This window comes from Pseudophryne corroboree, chromosome 3 (assembly GCF_028390025.1).
Source record: "Pseudophryne corroboree isolate aPseCor3 chromosome 3, aPseCor3.hap2, whole genome shotgun sequence".
Taxonomy (NCBI): domain Eukaryota; kingdom Metazoa; phylum Chordata; class Amphibia; order Anura; family Myobatrachidae; genus Pseudophryne; species Pseudophryne corroboree.
Window position 1 is genome coordinate 163,222,611 of NC_086446.1, and position 20,010 is coordinate 163,242,620.

Genomic DNA, 20,010 nt, shown 5'->3' on the forward strand with positions numbered 1-20,010 from the left:
TGGGTGTAGGCACCAATATTTATCTTGCCTCCAGGCAACTGGGATGAAGTTACGACACTGGTCCCGAGGACCGAGTTTGAGAACCTGTGTTCCATAGAAGGGAAAACTGAAGCATCAGATCCCCTGTTATAGATTATAATATGACCCAGCACGAGCCTGCTCTGTATAGAGCTGAATTCCCTTGGAGACTAGAGCTTGCAAAAAAGAAAGACTGTCTGCCTTTGAAAAAGCAGCCTTGTGCCCTGCTGGGTTTTGGTTTAATAATTAGTTAAATGTAATACAATGCAGTTAATTGAAGTTAGATACCACGTTGGTCACACCGCTATTAACTAATCAGTGCAGCTTTCTCACACTGTGAAAACTCAGAGTGAATCTGTCTGTACTAGTTACTTAGTGATAGGCCTCCCAGCTACTCACGTATGTTTTTATTTTCTTTCCTTATGGATTCAAATTTTTAGATGACAGAAGAGGGCTCCTACCATGGATTTCTGTAAATAATAAATTGGTTTAAGAGGATTTCAGAAAAATGTTATTTACAAAAAAATTTTTTTTAACTTTTATTTTGTTATGTGACTGCACTTGTAAGTACATCATGCTTTGGCAGCCATGAGCACTTCTACATACCCAATCAGCATCATCCCTTCATCCTCAAAAATGGCAACACCCTTCGGGAGTTGTGCCCACATCTTCTGCTCCTCAGAGTGTTGCTTTGCTGTGACATCAAAGCCAATCAGACATTGAGAAGCAACAGCTGACAGCTTCACATAAAGTAGCTGGTAGCTTGTCCACTGTATTGTAGCAGCTAGAACTTGGGCTTGGTATCTTAAACAGCCACCTAATTGTAGCATAGGCTCTACCAAGCCCAGTGGGAAATTCATCCCTTCTCCGAATAGGCTAGGGCTGAATCACATTATCTTTATTAATTGAAACCTGTTCTTACACACTATGTCGCCCAGTCCAGTGCTGAAGATCATAACCATCTTTGATCTAGGGGTAGACCTAGGGGTTAAAGTGAGCCGACGCGGGCTGAACTGCGTTCTCTCAGTTCCACTTGGAGACGGTACGCAGTTTCCGCCTCCTCCGGCTCACCTAACCCAATGTGTGCCGGCGCCACAGTGAGATGCCGGGCGCCCGCTGAGATTGTGGCTCTCCCTGCACAGACGGCGGCAAGAGCTCACTTCATAAGGGGCATCACTCCTGAGGACAGAAGCGGCACTACTACTGGGGGCAATGCATAAGGGGCATCACTTCTATGGGCTCTATATAAGAGGTACTACCACTGTGGGCACTACCAGTACAGTGGACATTGCATAAGGAGCACTACTACTGTGGGCATTGTAAAAGGGACACTACTGCTGTGGGCATTGTGTATTACGGGGTGCTACTACTGTCGGCATTATGTGTATTGGGGGTGCTACTACTGTGGGCATTATTACTATTATTACTATTGTGTGACCACGCCCCTTTCTTTTTTAGACCACGCCACCTTTTTGGGTGCGCGCCTACGGCGTGCGCAATACCTTTATTGCATAGGCGCGGGTGAGTTCCACCACCTCTCTACGACCACTTTAAGCACTGGGTAGAGCACCCAAAACAAAATGCCCCCTTACAGGTGTATCTGTGACTGGTTCCACCTTTAAGTAGAGATCAGCTATGTGAACACATACCTCCCAACTGTCCCAATTTTCGCGGGACAGTCCCGTTTTTTTGGGACTGTCCCGCTGTCTCACCCGCGGGCCGCAGTGTCCCGCGGTGGGGGGGGGGGCAGTTGGGAGGCTCTGTCTCTCGCTGCTCTGCTTAGCAGAGCAGCGGTGAATAGATGCTTTGCGTATGCGCACAGCATCTATTCACTGGAGTCAGAGGGAGAGGGGGCATGCCAGCAACTCACAGAGCGCTGGGCATGCCCCCTAAGTGACGAAAATGGGGCGTGGCTCGCGATCGCGGGTCCTCCCATGAAGCCACACCCCCTTTTCTTAAACCACGCGGCTTCGCCGCGCGTGTCCCTCCTTCCAGATATGAAAAGTTGGGAGGTATGTGAACACACTATTACTATACTCAGCCTACGCTTGTAGAACGCCTTAGTACATCTTCCTGTTGCTGTAGGAATTGGAAATATACACCGTTTACAGCGGTTTCAAGAAATCATAATAACCACACACTGTTGTTACATTCACTTATAGCAACAACTCCGCTATCATTCTGTAAAGGGATTATGGGGGTAATTCAGAGTTGATCGTAGCAGCAAATTTGTTAGCAGTTAGGCAAAATAATGTGCACTGCAGGGGAGGCAGATATAACGTGCAGATCGAGTTAGATTTGGGCGGGTTATTTTGTTTCTGTGCAGGGTAAATACTGGCTGCTTTATTTTTGCAATGCAATGTAGATTTCAGCTTGAACACACCCCACCCAAATCTAACTCTCTCTGCACATGTTATATCTGCCCATCCCCCCCTCCCCCTGCAGTACACATGGGGGGTAATTCCAAGTTGATCGCAGCAGGAATTTTTTTAGCAGTTGGGCAAAACCATGTGCACTGCATGGGGGCAGATATAACATGTGCAGAGAGAGTTAGATTTGGGTGGGTTATTTTGTTTCTGTGCAGGGTAAATACTGGCTGCTTTATTTTTACACTGCAATTTAGATTGCAGATTGAACACACCCCACCCAAATCTAACTCTCTCTGCACACGTTACATCTGCCCCACCTGCAGTGCACATGGTTTTGCCCAACTGCTAAAAAATGTCCTGCTGCGATCAACTTGGAATTACCCCCATGGTTTTGCCCAACTGCTAACAATTTTGCTGCTGTGATCAACTCTGAATTACCCCTATGTTACTGACAAATCAATACATTTGTAAAGTTAATCTTCTCTTTATGCTGGTGTATTTGTTCCTAAGTTTCTCTATGGAGAACTCATTGGGCTGTGCATGGATTACAATATACACAGCAGTGATAGCTCCAGTTTATAGGACTTTACTGCACTCTGGGGGTCATTCCGAGTTGTTCGCTCGCAAGCTGCTTTTAGCAGCTTTGCACACGCTAAGCCGCCGCCTACTGGGAGTGAATCTTAGCATATCAAAATTGCGAACGAAAGATTAGCAGAATTGCGAATAGACACTTCTTAGCAGTTTCTGAGTAGCTCCACACTTACTCGGCATCTGCGATCAGTTCAGTGCTTGTCGTTCCTGATTTGACGTCACAAACACACCCAGCGTTCGCCCAGACACTCCTCCGTTTCTCCAGCCACTCCCGCGTTTTTCCCAGAAACGGTAGCGTTTTTTCACACACTCCCATAAAACGGCCTGTTTCCACCCAGAAACACCCACTTCCTGTCAATCACACTCCGATCACCAGAACGAAGACAAAACCTCGTAATGCCGTGAGTAAAACTCCAAACTGCATAGCAAATTTACTTGGCGCAGTCGCAGTGCGGACATTGCACATGCGCATTAGCGACTAATCGCTCCGTTGCGAGAAAAAAATAACGAGCGAACAACTCGGAATGACCCCCTCTGTGTTCATATAAAGGATGAATGTCCTGCTTTTAAACATTTGTTATTCTTCTCGTGGTGGTATTTTTCACAGATCTTTGGCCAGATGCCTCGGTTTCAAGATGGAGACTTCGCAATTTACCAAAGCAACGCCATCCTGCGATACTTGGGGCGCAAGCACGGTAAGACCTCTCTCTTAGGGCATTTATCAAAAATTGCATTTCCAATTCGATTTGTGTGCAATGTTACCGTCCAAGATTGCATTGCAGGGGGTGATTTTATCGAGTAGAGTATCAATTTACACACGCAGGAACAGGGGCTCTTAAATGTGCTGTAAGAGCTGCCAGGGGTGCTGCACTTACGTGGTCCCCGCTGCCCATGCATGAACTTCTGCCATTGCCGGCGGAAGGTTTCCAGGGAACCCTCTGGAACTACATCCCCAATGTGTAGCCCAAGGGCTACAACGGGCTACCGCCTTGTTCAGGTGGTGGCAGCTGCGGGGGGACAATATCAGGAATGCTTTGCAACTGGAGACTATCCCTGTAGCTGTAATTGGCAACTGTGACATTGAGGCTCATTCAGGTGTGGTTGTTCTTGGTGCTGCTGTTGCTATCTTTAGCCATCTGCGATTATATGCTAATCTGGGCAGAAGCTAACCTGAGCATGGGGATGCCCACTACATAATTTCCATTCAACAGCGTATAATTACTGACACATCGATACCATCGTCGCAAGTTGGGTCATGTCAGAGAGGTTTAGTGCCTCAGAAGATGCACGGGCTGAGCTGCTCTCCTGCGACGCAGAGACCTCTCCAGTACCAAGTAAGATCACAACTTTTAATCTATGCACACCCAGAAAACAGTGTCTGAACAGCAATGACACACCTGCATTTTTCCAACTACTCCGCGGTGCTACCCCCACATGCTACTTCCTGTCACTCACTTTGCAACTACTTTCTCGGTGCAATCACAATCCCAGTTCACTTACTGCGCATGCGCACTGCAGTTCAGATACATGCGCAGTAAGTAAACATCAACCAATGTGCGTACAATAGCCGCTTTGCGAGCGCACCTGAATGAGCTTCTTTGTGTTCAGCACCATTTCATTTACCGTAAACATAGATTCACATCGGCTCATGAGCAAAGGTATCTGTGCTTCCTTCAGTTCTTTGTTCATTGCTATAAACAAAAATATAACCAAAATGAATTATATTATATTTATTATACTTGATTTATATTACACCACAAGAGTTCCACAGCACCTTCCAAAGTACATACATACATACATGCAGAAACAGTATGAACAAAACAAGAAAATTAAGACATTCAATACAAAACATCAATGAACCTAACTACAAGGTTTATAAACATTACTGCCTACAGGCATAATACACAAGCAGTGCTGGCTGATATTGAAGATTTGGTGCCACTGTAGAAAGTATAGAAAATCTGGTATGGAAGATCTACATTTATTAGGTCTACAGTTATTCGGCCGATCCCATATGGTCGACAGGTACAAGGTCGACATTAACAAAGCTTGACATGGACAAAAGGTCAACAAATGAAAGGTCAGCACTATAAAAGGTTGACAGGTACAAAAGGTTGATAGGGTCAAAAGGCTGACATGACAATGGTCAAAACAAAAATGGTTGACACACTTTTTTTTTTGCATTTTTGGGGTCGGTTTTTTCATCCAGGGCCACCATTTGTAGAATTGCGTCCCCTCGCAGGCTGGCTTTGCTCACCACGCTTCGGGCATGGTGTTTGGCTCTGCTCACCACCGGATTACTAAAGGTTATGATTTGTGACATGTATAGTCAAAGAAGTAAAAAGTCCAAAAACATGAATAAAACACAACAACACGTCGATCATTTGTGTGTCGACCATTGTCACGTCAACCATATGAACCTGACGACCTTTTTCAATGTCTACCTTTTATATGTCAACCTTTTGTCTTTGTCGACTTTTTCTGTCGACCTATAATCCGGATCCTGTATAAAAGGGGTCATTCCGAGTTGATCTCATGCTGCCGATTTTCGCAGCGCAGTGATCGGGTAAAAAAAATTTGCAAAACTGCACGTGTATGCACCGCAATGCACACGCGCGTCGTACAGGTACAAACAGCATCGTTGCTCTGCACTGCTTCTAGTGACGAATCCATTTGCACAGCCGATCGCAAGGAGATTGACAGGAAGATGGCGTTTATGGGTGTCAACTGACCAGTTTTCTGGGAGTGGTAGGGAAAACGCAGGCATGTCCAAGTGTTTGCAGGGCGGGTATCTGACGTCAACTCCGGGACCTTCGTCGCTGGAATCATCGAACAGGATAAGTAACTACATTTTGTGTCTTGTTGTGCACAAAATGTTTTTGTACCGCTCGACTGCACATGCGATCGCACACTTGCAAAGCTAAAATACACTCCCACGTGGATGGCGACAATGCATTTGCACAGCTGCTAAAAGTAGCTAGCGAGCGATCAACTCGGAATGGGGTTAAAGTCCCATAAGGAAGAGCAGGGTTCCGAGAACAAGTACCATCCTTGCAGGCAAACACTGAGTTTTCAGAGTTTGCCGAATATGAGGTATCTCTATCGGACGGTATCTGGATGGTAGGTCAACATGGATTAGATTGACAGTAAATAGATCGTCCACTCTTGGTTGACATTGACATGGTCAACACATGAAAATGGTTGACACAGGACAGGTCGACACATGAAAAGGTTGACATGACATTTAAAACAAATATTTTCAACATTTTTATACCTTACCATTCACATGGACTATGATTGGGAATAGTAACCTGTGCCGAGCACAGTGGTAGCAGAACTAGAAACCTTGCCCGCAGCATGGCGAGTGAAGCTCGCCATGCAAGGGGATGCGGTGCACTAATTGGGGTTCCTGGTCATGTTACACAAAAAGGTCACCAAAAAAGTTAAAAAATGTTGATCTTTTCATGTGTCGACCTGTCCCGTGTCAACCATTTTCATATGTCGACCATGTCAATGTTGACCAATAGTGGTCAATCTATTCACTGTCAACCGAATCTATGTTGACCCATTCATGCATAACCCTATGGGATCCTAATGAGTCCCATAGGGTTATTAGTGGCTTAATACATAAAATATGTGGAAACGTACATTTCCGCATGTGTAACGGCCCATTTTTAGTGATGATGAACAGGCCCCAGTAAAAGATCTGTAATGTACTGAATTCACACAGCACTAATTTCATGACATAATTTTTTTTTTTACTGATAAAAAAAATCTAAAATAAAATAAAAACATCACTTAATAACCATACATTTAAATCCAAATGGATGCACATTTCACAGATAATATGTGTATAAACATAAATCATGTAGATATTAGAAAATCATCTCAATATATGCCATGATAATTCTCAGCGCAATTCCTTATCGATATACAAAGAGCTGGATGACCACAACCTGGATCTTCTGGCTAAATGCAACACAATCTAAAAATAATAATACATTGTCAAAGAATAGTTGATGAGCTTGAAAAGTCCCATAGGTTAGTACATAGGTCTCAAACGTGGTCCTTAAGGCACCTGAACAGTTCAGGTTTTAGGTACTGTATATCCATGCTTGTCTACAGGTGACTTAGGGGTCTATTTACTAAGCCTTGGAGAGAGATAAAGTGGATGGAGGGGGGTAGGGTCTGACATGCGGGGCGGGTGTTTCCCTGCATGTCTGAGAAACTGATTGTAGACATGTTAATTTAGCACATCTACGATCAGATCTGAATTACCCCCTTTGTCATAATCCTACAAGAACTCTGTCATAAATAAGGCGCTAGGGGGTCTATTTACTAAGCCTTGGATGGAGATAAAGTCACTGGAGATAAAGTACCAGCCAGGCAATCAGCTCCTATCTGCCATGTTACAGGTTGTGTTTGAAAAATGACAGATAGGAGCTGATTGGCTGTGCATTATCTCCGTCCTCTTTATCTCCGTCCAAGGCTTAGTAAATTGACCCCTTAATTAGCACCTCAGTCAATTTGATTTAACCATCTGTGCTGAGCCATGGATATACCTAAAACCTGCACCATTGGGGTGCCATGAGGACCGCGTTTGTGAACCTCTGGGTTAGTCCATAAAATATTATTTATTTTAATAAAAAATGGTACTTGTGATGATACCACAGTGATTACACACCAGTAGAGAAGAAGCAATATAGTTTAGATCAGAGGTTCTCAAACTCGGTCTTCGGGGGCACACACAGTGCATGTTTTGCAGGTAACCCAGCAGGTGCACAGGTGTATTAATTACTCACTGACACATTTTAAAAGGTCCACAGGTGGAGCTAATTATTTCACTTGCGATTCTGTGAGAAGACCTGCAAAACATGCACTGTGTGGGGTTCTGAGGACCAAGTTTGAGAACCTCTGGTTTAGATTATCCTCAGTGTACTGTGCAAACAATATTAATACAGGAAAAACAGCATGGCTAAGAACATCCTAAAACAGACTCATGTACCATAGGGCGGGTGGTCTTCTGTTTGCCGGCGGTCGGGCTCCCGGCGCTCAGTATACCGGCGCCGGGAGCCCGACCGCCGGCTTACCGACACTTATTTTCCCTCGTGGGGGTCCACGACCCCCATAGAGGGAGAATAAAATAGTGTGGCGCGCGTAGCGCGCCACCGTGCCCGTAGCGTGGCGAGCGCAGCGAGCCCGCAAGGGGCTCATTTGCGCTCGCCAAGCTGTCGGTAAGCCGGCGGTCGGGCTCCCGGCGCCGGGATGCTGGTCGCCGGGAGCCCGACCGCCGGCCACCCGTAGTGAACCCCCATAGGGCAATGTAAGGGTGCATACACACGGTGAGATTCGGACTTATCCGATTCTCACCGTGCGACAGGGGGCCGGGTCGGCACTTAGCCAGTATCGCAAGCACATAATGAGTGTGCTTGCGATGCTGGCTATGTGCGATGTCAATCCTGACTATCTCTTCTATAGAGATAGCCAGGATTGACTTGCCTGCACAGCCTATTTTTTCTGCCGATGCCGACCGCGCGGGGCCGCGCATCGGCATCGGATCGGGATCGCAAGGTGACTGTCACCTTGCGATCTGCACTATCTTTTCTTCCGATTCTGACTATATAGTCAGAATCGGAAGAAAATATCTTACCGTGTGTACACACCTTAAAACCACAATGTCCTTAAGAAAAGTAAATGAGCCCCAGCATGCAGAGACTCAGGGGCGCAAGGTCATCTAGCAGGGAGTTGACTCTAATAAGCAATTGGCACCTATGCATTTCAGCTTTGATAATATCAAAATACTTTTTTCGTATCCCCCGCAGTTCCATAGATTCACCCTCACTGAATTTTACCTATGTGAGAATGCATTGGTAAAGCCAACTGTATCTACATAGCCCATACTTGGCTAAACTCGGCTCTAGGGCATGCTCAGTGTGCAAGCTACAATCCACCAACAGGTATAGGTTAGTATCTGCCAGGGGCATTTTAAGAGAGGAGGGAGCCAGTGTGCAGACTCCAGGTGGGACCCTCATTTCTACAGCGCAGTATGCTCCGACATTGTGCTGAAGTCTACTGCGCATGTGCAGGTCTTCGGAAACATGGTCCGGAGACAAATTTCCTACTGCGCATACAGGGAGGCCATTTAGGAAGTGTCCTGTCGTTGGACATCGGAAAGGTAAGTATAAAAGAACATGGGTGCAGTGTGTGTGGTGTGCCCCCCCCCCCCCCCCTGGACCCAGGGGCCCGTGTGCACTGCCCACATTGCACCCATGATAGAAAGCATATGGTATCTCTCAGAATATGTTTTTCACAAAGTGTGACTATGGGGGTAATTCCAAGTTGATCGCAGCAGGATTTTTTATAGCAATTGGGCAAAACCATGTTCACTGCAGGGGAAGCAGATATAACATGTGCATAAAGAGTTAGATTTGGGTGGGTTATTTTATTTCTGTGCAGGGTGAATACTGGCTGCTTTATTTTTACACTGCAAATTACATTGCAGATTGAACACACCCCACCCAAATATAACTCTCTCTGCACATATTATATCTACCTCCCCTGCAGTGCACTTGGTTTTGCCCAATTGCTAACAAAAATCCTGCTGCGATCAACTTGGAATTACCCCCTATGTCTGTTTAACCATGAGGATTTGGTCTGTGAACATTTATGTCATTTATTGAGGTGATACTGTATATCTGCATAAATTCCACACTATGTGAAATTCAATTGTGTCCGGTACAATTTTGCGTGAAAAAAAAAAGGATTTACTGCAATTTTTTGACTGGTGGTTTTATCAGGCAATTCAATTTCAGCCTTTTTTCCCATGTAAAAAATGACCTGTTTTCGCGCCACGATCATGAAAAAATGGGTTATTTTTCAGGGATTTTTTCTCTCCTGCATCCTGGCAGGTGAAAAAAATAAGAATTTACTTACCGATAATTCTATTTCTCATAGTCCGTAGTGGATGCTGGGGACTCCGTAAGGACCATGGGGAATAGCGGCTCCGCAGGAGACTGGGCACATCTAAAGAAAGCTTTAGGACTATCTGGTGTGCACTGGCTCCTCCCCCTATGACCCTCCTCCAAGCCTCAGTTAGGATACTGTGCCCGGACGTGCGTACACAATAAGGAAGGATTTTGAATCCCGGGTAAGACTCATACCAGCTAGAGATGAGCGCCGGAAATTTTTCGGGTTTTGTGTTTTGGTTTTGGGTTCGGTTCCGCGGCCGTGTTTTGGGTTCGACCGCGTTTTGGCAAAACCTAACCGAATTTTTTTTGTCGGATTCGGGTGTGTTTTGGATTCGGGTGTTTTTTTCCAAAAAACCTAAAAAACAGCTTAAATCATAGAATTTGGGGGTCATTTTGATCCCAAAGTATTATTAACCTCAAAAACCATCATTTCCACTCATTTTCAGTCTATTCTGAATACCTCACACCTCACAATATTATTTTTTGTCCTAAAATTTGCACCGAGGTCGCTGGATGACTAAGCTCAGCGACCCTAGTGGCCGACACAAACACCTGGCCCATCTAGGAGTGGCACTGCAGTGTCACGCAGGATGTCCCTTCCAAAAAACCCTCCCCAAACAGCACATGACGCAAAGAAAAAAAGAGGCGCAATGAGGTAGCTGTGTGAGTAAGATAAGCGACCCTAGTGGCCGACACAAACACCGGGCCCATCTAGGAGTGGCACTGCAGTGTCACGCAGGATGTCCCTTCCAAAAAACCCTCCCCAAACAGCACATGACGCAAAGAAAAAAAGAGGCGCAATGAGGTAGCTGTGTGAGTAAGATAAGCGACCCTAGTGGCCGACACAAACACCGGGCCCATCTAGGAGTGACACTGCAGTGTCACGCAGGATGGCCCTTCCAAAAAACCCTCCCCAAACAGCACATGACGCAAAGAAAAATTAAAGAAAAAAGAGGTGCAAGATGGAATTGTCGTTGGGCCCTCCCACCCACCCTTATGTTGTATAAACAGGACATGCACACTTTAACCAACCCATCATTTCAGTGACAGGGTCTGCCACACGACTGTGACTGATATGACGGGTTGGTTTGGACCCCCACCAAAAAAGAAGCAATTAATCTCTCCTTGCACAAACTGGCTCTACAGAGGCAAGATGTCCACCTCATCATCATCCTCCGATATATCACCGTGTACATCCCGCTCCTCACAGATTATCAATTCGTCCCCACTGGAATCCACCATCTCAGCTCCCTGTGTACTTTGTGGAGGCAATTGCTGCTGGTCAATGTCTCCGCGGAGGAATTGATTATAATTCATTTTAATGAACATCATCTTCTCCACATTTTCTGGATGTAACCTCGTACGCCGATTGCTGACAAGGTGAGCGGCGGCACTAAACACTCTTTCGGAGTACACACTTGTGGGAGGGCAACTTAGGTAGAATAAAGCCAGTTTGTGCAAGGGCCTCCAAATTGCCTCTTTTTCCTGCCAGTATAAGTACGGACTGTGTGACGTGCCTACTTGGATGCGGTCACTCATATAATCCTCCACCATTCTTTCAATGTTGAGAGAATCATATGCAGTGACAGTAGACGACATGTCCGTAATCGTTGTCAGGTCCTTCAGTCCGGACCAGATGTCAGCATCAGCAGTCGCTCCAGACTGCCCTGCATCACCGCCAGCGGGTGGGCTCGGAATTCTGAGCCTTTTCCTCGCACCCCCAGTTGCGGGAGAATGTGAAGGAGGAGATGTTGACAGGTCGCGTTCCGCTTGACTTGACAATTTTCTCACCAGCAGGTCTTTCAACCCCAGCAGACTTGTGTCTGCCGGAAAGAGAGATCCAAGGTAGGTTTTAAATCTAGGATCGAGCACGGTGGCCAAAATGTAGTGCTCTGATTTCAACAGATTGACCACCCGTGAATCCTTGTTAAGCGAATTAAGGGCTCCATCCACAAGTCCCACATGCCTAGCGGAATCGCTCCGTGTTAGCTCCTCCTTCAATGTCTCCAGCTTCTTCTGCAAAAGCCTGATGAGGGGAATGACCTGACTCAGGCTGGCAGTGTCTGAACTGACTTCACGTGTGGCAAGTTCAAAGGGCATCAGAACCTTGCACAACGTTGAAATCATTCTCCACTGCGCTTGAGACAGGTGCATTCCACCTCCTATATCGTGCTCAATTGTATAGGCTTGAATGGCCTTTTGCTGCTCCTCCAACCTCTGAAGCATATAGAGGGTTGAATTCCACCTCGTTACCACTTCTTGCTTCAGATGATGGCAGGGCAGGTTCAGTAGTTTTTGGTGGTGCTCCAGTCTTCTGTACGTGGTGCCTGTACGCCGAAAGTGTCCCGCAATTCTTCTGGCCACCGACAGCATCTCTTGCACGCCCCTCTCGTTTTTTAAATAATTCTGCACCACCAAATTCAAGGTATGTGCAAAACATGGGACGTGCTGGAATTTGCCCATATTTAATGCACACACAATATTGCTGGCGTTGTCCGATGCCACAAATCCACAGGAGAGTCCAATTGGGGTAAGCCATTCCGCGATGATCTTCCTCAGTTGCCGTAAGAGGTTTTTAGCTGTGTGTGTATTCTGGAAAGCGGTGATACAAAGCGTAGCCTGCCTAGGAAAGAGTTGGCGTTTGCGAGATGCTGCTACTGGTGCCGCCGCTGCTGTTCTTGCGGCGGGAGTCCATACATCTACCCAGTGGGCTGTCACAGTCATATAGTCCTGACCCTGCCCTGCTCCACTTGTCCACATGTCCGTGGTTAAGTGGACATTGGGTACAGCTGCATTTTTTAGGACACTGGTGAGTCTTTTTCTGAGGTCTGTGTACATTTTCGGTATCGCCTGCCTAGAGAAATGGAACCTAGATGGTATTTGGTACCGGGGACACAGTACCTCCAACAAGTCTCTAGTTGGCTCTGCAGTAATGATGGATACCGGAACCACGTTTCTCACCACCCAGGATGCCAAGGCCTCAGTTATCCGCTTTGCAGTAGGATGACTGCTGTGATATTTCATCTTCCTCGCAAAGGACTGTTGAACAGTCAATTGCTTACTGGAAGTAGTACAAGTGGGCTTACGACTTCCCCTCTGGGATGACCATCGACTCCCAGCAGCAACAACAGCAGCGCCAGCAGCAGTAGGCGTTACACGCAAGGATGCATCGGAGGAATCCCAGGCAGGAGAGGACTCGTCAGAATTGCCAGTGACATGGCCTGCAGGACTATTGGCATTCCTGGGGAAGGAGGAAATTGACACTGAGGGAGTTGGTGGGGTGGTTTGCGTGAGCTTGGTTACAAGAGGAAGGGATTTACTGGTCAGTGGACTGCTTCCGCTGTCGCCCAAAGTTTTTGAACTTGTCACTGACTTATTATGAATGCGCTGCAGGTGACGTATAAGGGAGGATGTTCCGAGGTGGTAAACGTCCTTACCCCTACTTATTACAGCTTGACAAAGGCAACACACGGCTTGACACCTGTTGTCCGCATTTCTGTTGAAATACTTCCACACCGAAGAGCTGATTTTTTTGGTATTTTTACCAGGCATGTCAGTGGCCATATTCCTCCCACGGACAACAGGTGTCTCCCCGGGTGCCTGACTTAAACAAACCACCTCACCATCAGAATCCTCCTGGTCAATTTCCTCCCCAGCGCCAGCAACACCCATATCCTCCTCATCCTGGTGTACTTCAACACTGACATCTTCAATCTGACTATCAGGAACTGGACTGCGGGTGCTCCTTCCAGCACTTGCAGGGGGCGTGCAAATGGTGGAAGGCGCATGCTCTTCATGTCCAGTGTTGGGAAGGTCAGGCATCGCAACCGACACAATTGGACTCTCCTTGTGGATTTGGGATTTCGAAGAACGCACAGTTCTTTGCGGTGCTTTTGCCAGCTTGAGTCTTTTCAGTTTTCTAGCGAGAGGCTGAGTGCTTCCATCCTCATGTGAAGCTGAACCACTAGCCATGAACATAGGCCAGGGCCTCAGCCGTTCCTTGCCACTCCGTGTGGTAAATGGCATATTGGCAAGTTTACGCTTCTCCTCCGACAATTTTATTTTAGGTTTTGGAGTCCTTTTTTTACTGATATTTGGTGTTTTGGATTTGACATGCTCTGTACTATGACATTGGGCATCGGCCTTGGCAGACGACGTTGCTGGCATTTCATCGTCTCGGCCATGACTAGTGGCAGCAGCTTCAGCACGAGGTGGAAGTGGATCTTGATCTTTCCCTAATTTTGGAACCTCAACATTTTTGTTCTCCATATTTTAATAGGCACAACTAAAAGGCACCTCAGGTAAACAATGGAGATGGATGGATACTAGTATACAATTATGGATGGACTGCCGAGTGCCGACACAGAGGTAGCTACAGCCGTGAACTACCTTACTGTGTCTGCTGCTAATATAGACTGGTTGATAATGAGATGTAGTATGTATAAAGAAGAAAGAAAAAAAAACCACGGGTAGGTGGTATACAATTATGGATGGACTGCCGAGTGCCGACACAGAGGTAGCTACAGCCGTGGACTACCGTACTGTACTGTGTCTGCTGCTAATATAGACTGGATGATAATGAGATGTAGTATGTATAAAGAAGAAAGAAAAAAAAAACCACGGGTAGGTGGTATACAATTATGGATGGACTGCCGAGTGCCGACACAGAGGTAGCTACAGCCGTGAACTACCGTACTGTACTGTGTCTGCTGCTAATATAGACTGGATGATAATGAGATGTAGTATGTATAAAGAAGAAAGAAAGAAAAAACCACGGGTAGGTGGTATACAATTATGGATGGACTGCCGAGTGCCGACACAGAGGTAGCTACAGCCGTGAACTACCGTACTGTACTGTGTCTGCTGCTAATATAGACTGGATGATAATGAGATGTAGTATGTATAAAGAAGAAAGAAAAAAAAAACACGGGTAGGTGGTATACAATTATTGATGGACTGCCGAGTGCCGACACAGAGGTAGCTACAGCCGTGAACTACTGTACTGTACTGTGTCTGCTGCTAATATAGACTGGATGATAATGAGATGTAGTATGTATAAAGAAGAAAGAAAAAAAAAACCACGGGTAGGTGGTATACAATTATGGATGGACTGCCGAGTGCCGACACAGAGGTAGCTACAGCCGTGAACTACCGTACTGTACTGTGTCTGCTGCTAATATAGACTGGATGATAATGAGATGTAGTATGTATAAAGAAGAAAGAAAAAAAAAACCACGGGTAGGTGGTATACAATTATGGATGGACTGCCGAGTGCCGACACAGAGGTAGCTACAGCCGTGGACTACCGTACTGTACTGTGTCTGCTGCTAATATAGACTGGATGATAATGAGATGTAGTATGTATAAAGAAGAAAGAAAAAAAAAACCACGGGTAGGTGGTATACAATTATGGATGGACTGCCGAGTGCCGACACAGAGGTAGCTACAGCCGTGAACTACCGTACTGTGTCTGCTGCTAGTATAGACTGGATGATAAATAATGATATAAAAAATATATATATATCACTACTGCAGCCGGACAGGTATATATTATATAATGAGGGACCTGCTGGACACTGTCTGTCAGCAGAATGAGTTTTTTAATTTTTATAGAATAAAAAAACACCACACAAGTCACACGACGAGTGTACTTTTTCAGGCAGACAATCACAATATACTATACTGGTGGTCAGTGTGGTCAGGTCACTGGTCACAGTGGTCAGTGGTCAGTCACACTGGCAGTGGCACTCTGGCAGCAAAAGTGTGCACTGTTTAATATGTACTCCTGGCTCCTGCTATAACCTATAACTGCTCCCCAGTCTCCCCCACAATTAAGCTGTGTGAGCACAGTCAGATATTATACATAGATGATGCAGCACACTGGGCTGAGCACAGATATGGTATGTGAGTGTGACTGAGTCACTGTGTATCGTTTTTTTCAGGCAGAGAACAAGAACAGAACGGATTATTAAATAATAATAAATTATAAAACTGCACTGGTGGGTCAGGTCACTGGTCATCAGTCACTAGTATAACTCCTCCTAAGCTCCAGTAAGTAAATGAAGTGTCTCACTCTCCTATCTATTTTAATTTCTAAACGGAGAGGACGCCAGCCACGTCCTCTCCCTATCAATCTCAATGCACGTGTGAAAATGGCCGCGACGCGCGGCTCCTTATATAGAATCCGAGTCTCGCGATAGAATCCGAGCCTCGCGAGAATCCGACAGCGTGATGATGACGTTCGGGCGCGCTCGGGTTAACCGAGCAAGGCGGGAAGATCCGAGTCGCTCGGACCCATGTAAAAAAACATGAAGTTCGGGCGGGTTCGGATTCAGAGAAACCGAACCCGCTCATCTCTAATACCAGCCACACCAATCACACCGTATAACCTGTGATCTGAACCCAGTTAACAGCAAGATAACAGAGGAGCCTCTGAAAGATGGCTCACAACAATAATAACCCGATTTTTGTAACAATAACTATGTACAAGTATTGCAGACAATCCGCACTTGGGATGGGCGCCCAGCATCCACTACGGACTATGAGAAATAGAATTATCGGTAAGTAAATTCTTATTTTCTCTAACGTCCTAAGTGGATGCTGGGGACTCCGTAAGGACCATGGGGATTATACCAAAGCTCCCAAACGGGCGGGAGAGTGCGGATGACTCTGCAGCACCAAATGAGAGAACTCCAGGTCCTCCTCAGCCAGGATATCAATTTTGTAGAATTTTACAAACGTATTTGCTCCTGACCAAGTAGCTGCTCGGCAAAGTTGTAAAGCCGAGACCCCTCGGGCAGCCGCCCAAGATGAGCCCACCTTCCTTGTGGAGTGGGCATTTACAGATTTTTGGCTGTGGCAGGCCTGCCACAGAATGTGCAAGCTGAATTGTACTACAAATCCAACGAGCAATAGTCTGCTTAGAAGCAGGAGCACCCAGCTTGTTGGGTGCACACAGGATAACAGCGAGTCAGATTTCCTGACTCCAGCCGTCCTGGAAACATATATTTTCAGGGCACTGACAACGTCTAGCAACTTGGAGGCCTCCAAGTCCCTAGTAGCCGCAGGCACCACCAATAGGTTGGTTCAGGTGAGACGCTGAAACCACCTTGGGGAGAAACTGAGGACGAGTCCTCAATTCCGCCCTGTCCGAATGGAAAATCAGATAAGGGCTTTTTCAGGATAAAGCCGCCAATTCTGACACGCGCCTGGCCCAGGCCAGGGCCAACAGCATGACCACTTTCCATGTGAGATATTTTAACTCCACAGATTTAAGTGGTTCAAACCAATGTGACTTTTGGAACCCAAAACTACATTGAGATCCCAAAGTGCCACTGGAGGCACAAAAGGAGGCTGTATATGCAGTACCCCTTTTACAAACGTCTGAACTTCAGGGACTGAAGCTAGTTCTTTTTGGAAGAAAATTGACAGGGCCGAAATTTGAACCTTAATGGACCCCAATTTCAGGCCCATAGACACTCCTGTTTGCAGGAAATGTAGGAATCGACCCAGTTGAATTTCCTCCGTCGGGCCTTACTGGCCTCGCACCACGCAACATATTTTCGCCAATTGCGGTGATAATGTTTTTGCGGTTACATCCTTCCTGGCTTTGATCAGGATAGGGATGACTTCATCCGGAATGCCTTTTTTCCTTCAGGATCCGGCGTTCAACCGCCATGCCGTCAAACGCAGCCGCGGTAAGTCTTGGAACAAACAGGGTCCTTGCTGGAGCAGGTCCCTTCTTAGAGGTAGAGGCCACGGATCCTCCGTGAGCATCTCTTGAAGTTCCGGTTACCAAGTCCTTCTTGGCCAATCCGGAACCACGAATATAGTGCTTACTCCTCTCCATCTTATCAATCTCAGTACCTTGGGTATGAGAGGCAGAGGAGGGAACACATACCCTGACTGGTACACCCACGGTGTTACCAGAGCGTCTACAGCTTATTGCCTGAGGGTCCCTGGACCTGGCGCAATACCTGTCGAGTTTTTAATCATGTGGAAGACTTCTGGGTGAAGTCCCCACTCTCCCGGGTGGAGGTCGTGCTGAGGAAGTCTGCTTCCCAGTTGTCCACTCCCGGAATGAATACTGCTGACAGTGCTATCACATGATTTTCCGCCCAGCGAAGAATCCTTTCAGCTTCTGCCATTGCCCTCCTGCTTCTTGTGCCACCCTGTCTGTTTACGTGGGTGACTGCCGTGATGTTGTCCGACTGGATCAACACCGGCTGACCTTGAAGCAGAGGTCTTGCTAAGCTTAGAGCATTGTAAATGTCCCTTAGCTTCAGGATATTTATGTGAAGTGATGTCTCCAGGCTTGACCATAAGCCCTGGATATTCCTTCCCTGTGTGACTGCTCCCCAGCCTCGCAGGCTGGCATCCGTGGTCACCAGGACCCAGTCCTGAATGCCTAATCTGCGGCCCTCTAGAAGATGAGCACTCTGCAACCACCACAGGAGGGACACCCTTGTCCTTGGTGACAGGGTTATCCGCTGATGCATCTGAAGATGCGATCCGGACCATTTGTCCAGCAGGTCCCACTGGAAAGTTCTTGCGTGGAATCTGCCGAATGGGATTGCTTCGTAGGAAGCCACCATTTTACCCAGAACCCTTGTGCATTGATGCACTGAGACTTGGCTCGGTTTTAGGAGGTTCCTGACTAGCTCGGATAACTCCCTGGCTTTTTTCTCCGGGAGAAACACCTTTTTCTGGACTGTGTCCAGGATCATCCCTAGGAACAGAAGACACGTCGTCGGAACCAGGTGCGATTTTGGAATATTGAGAATCCAATCGTGCTGCCGCAACACTACCTGAGATAGTGCTACACCGACCTCCAACTGTTCCCTGGATCTTACCCTTATCAGGGAATTGTCCAAGGAAGGGATAACTAAAATTCACTTCCTTCGAAGGAATATCATCATTTCGGCCATTACCTTGGTAAAGACCCGGGGTGCCGTGTACCATCCATACGGCAGCGTCTGAACAGATAGTGACAGTTCTGTACCATAAACCTGAGGTACCCTTGGTGAGAAGGGTAAATTTTGACATGAAGGTAAGCATCCTTGATGTCCCGAGACATCATGTAGTCCCCTTCTTCCAGGTTCGCAATCACTGCTCTGAGTGACTCAATCTTGAATTTGAACCTCTGTACGTAAGTGTTCAAAGATTTTAGATTTAGAATCGGTCTCACCGAGCCGTCCGGCTTCGGTACCACAACAGTGTGGAATAATACCCCGTTCCCTGTTGCAGGAGGGGTATCTTGATTATCACCTGCTGGGAATACAGCTTGTGAATGGCTTCCAAAACTGTCTCCCTGTCAGAAGGAGACATCGGTAAAGCCGACTTTAGGAAACGGCGAGGGGGAGACGTCTCGAATTCTAATTTGTACCCCTGAGATATCACCTGAAGGATCCAGGGGTCTACTTGCGAGTGAGCCCACTGCGCGCTGAAATTCATTGAGACGGGCCCCCCACCGTGCCTGATTCTGCTTGTAAAGCCCCAGCGTATACTGAGGGCTTGGCAGAGGCGGGAGAGGGTTTCTGTTCCTGGGAACTGGCTGATTTCTGCAGCCTTTTTCCTCTCCCTCTGTCACGGGGCAGAAATGAGGAACCTTTTGCCCGCTTGTCCACGAAAAGACTGCGCCTGATAATACGGCGTCTTCTCATGTTGAGAGGCGACCTGGGGTACAAACGTGGAATTCCCAGCTGTTGCCGTGGCACTGGCCACCAGGTCTGAAAGACCGACCCCAAATAACTCCTCCCTTAATAAAGCAATACTTCCAAATGCCGTTTGGAATACGCATCACCTGACCACTGACGTGTCCATAACCCTCTACTGGTAGAAATGGACAACGCGCTTAGACTTAATGCCAGTCGGCAAATATTCCGCTGTGCATCACGCATATATAAAAATGCATCTTTTAAATGCTCTATAGGCAAAAATATACTGTCCCTATCTAGGGTATCAATATTTTCAGTCAGGGAATCCGACCACGCCAACCCAGCACTGCACATCCAGGCTGAGGCGATTGCTGGTCGCAGTATAACACCAGTATGTGTGTAAATACC

The 20,010-nt window shown here is 46.8% G+C and overlaps 2 protein-coding genes across 6 annotated transcripts in view; one reads left to right on the plus strand and one right to left on the minus strand.

Moving 5' to 3' along the window:
• LOC135055001 (cyclic AMP-dependent transcription factor ATF-7-like) overlaps window positions 1-20,010 on the minus strand; it is a 306,652-nt gene that overhangs the window by 225,939 nt on the left and 60,703 nt on the right. For 3 of the 5 annotated variants that reach the window (XM_063958542.1, XM_063958541.1, XM_063958543.1), the window contains 2 exons: window positions 4,563-4,669; window positions 418-488 (listed from right to left, as the gene is read on the minus strand). The gene's annotated coding sequence lies outside the window, so the exon portion shown is untranslated. The remainder of the gene's footprint in view (window positions 1-417; window positions 489-4,562; window positions 4,670-20,010) is intronic. The other 2 variants (XM_063958544.1, XM_063958545.1) reach the window with 1 other exon arrangement.
• LOC135055002 (glutathione S-transferase P 1-like) overlaps window positions 1-20,010 on the plus strand; it is a 59,052-nt gene that overhangs the window by 11,939 nt on the left and 27,103 nt on the right. The window contains exon 4 of the mRNA XM_063958547.1: window positions 3,586-3,673. Coding sequence (XP_063814617.1) covers window positions 3,586-3,673 — 88 coding nt within the window. The remainder of the gene's footprint in view (window positions 1-3,585; window positions 3,674-20,010) is intronic.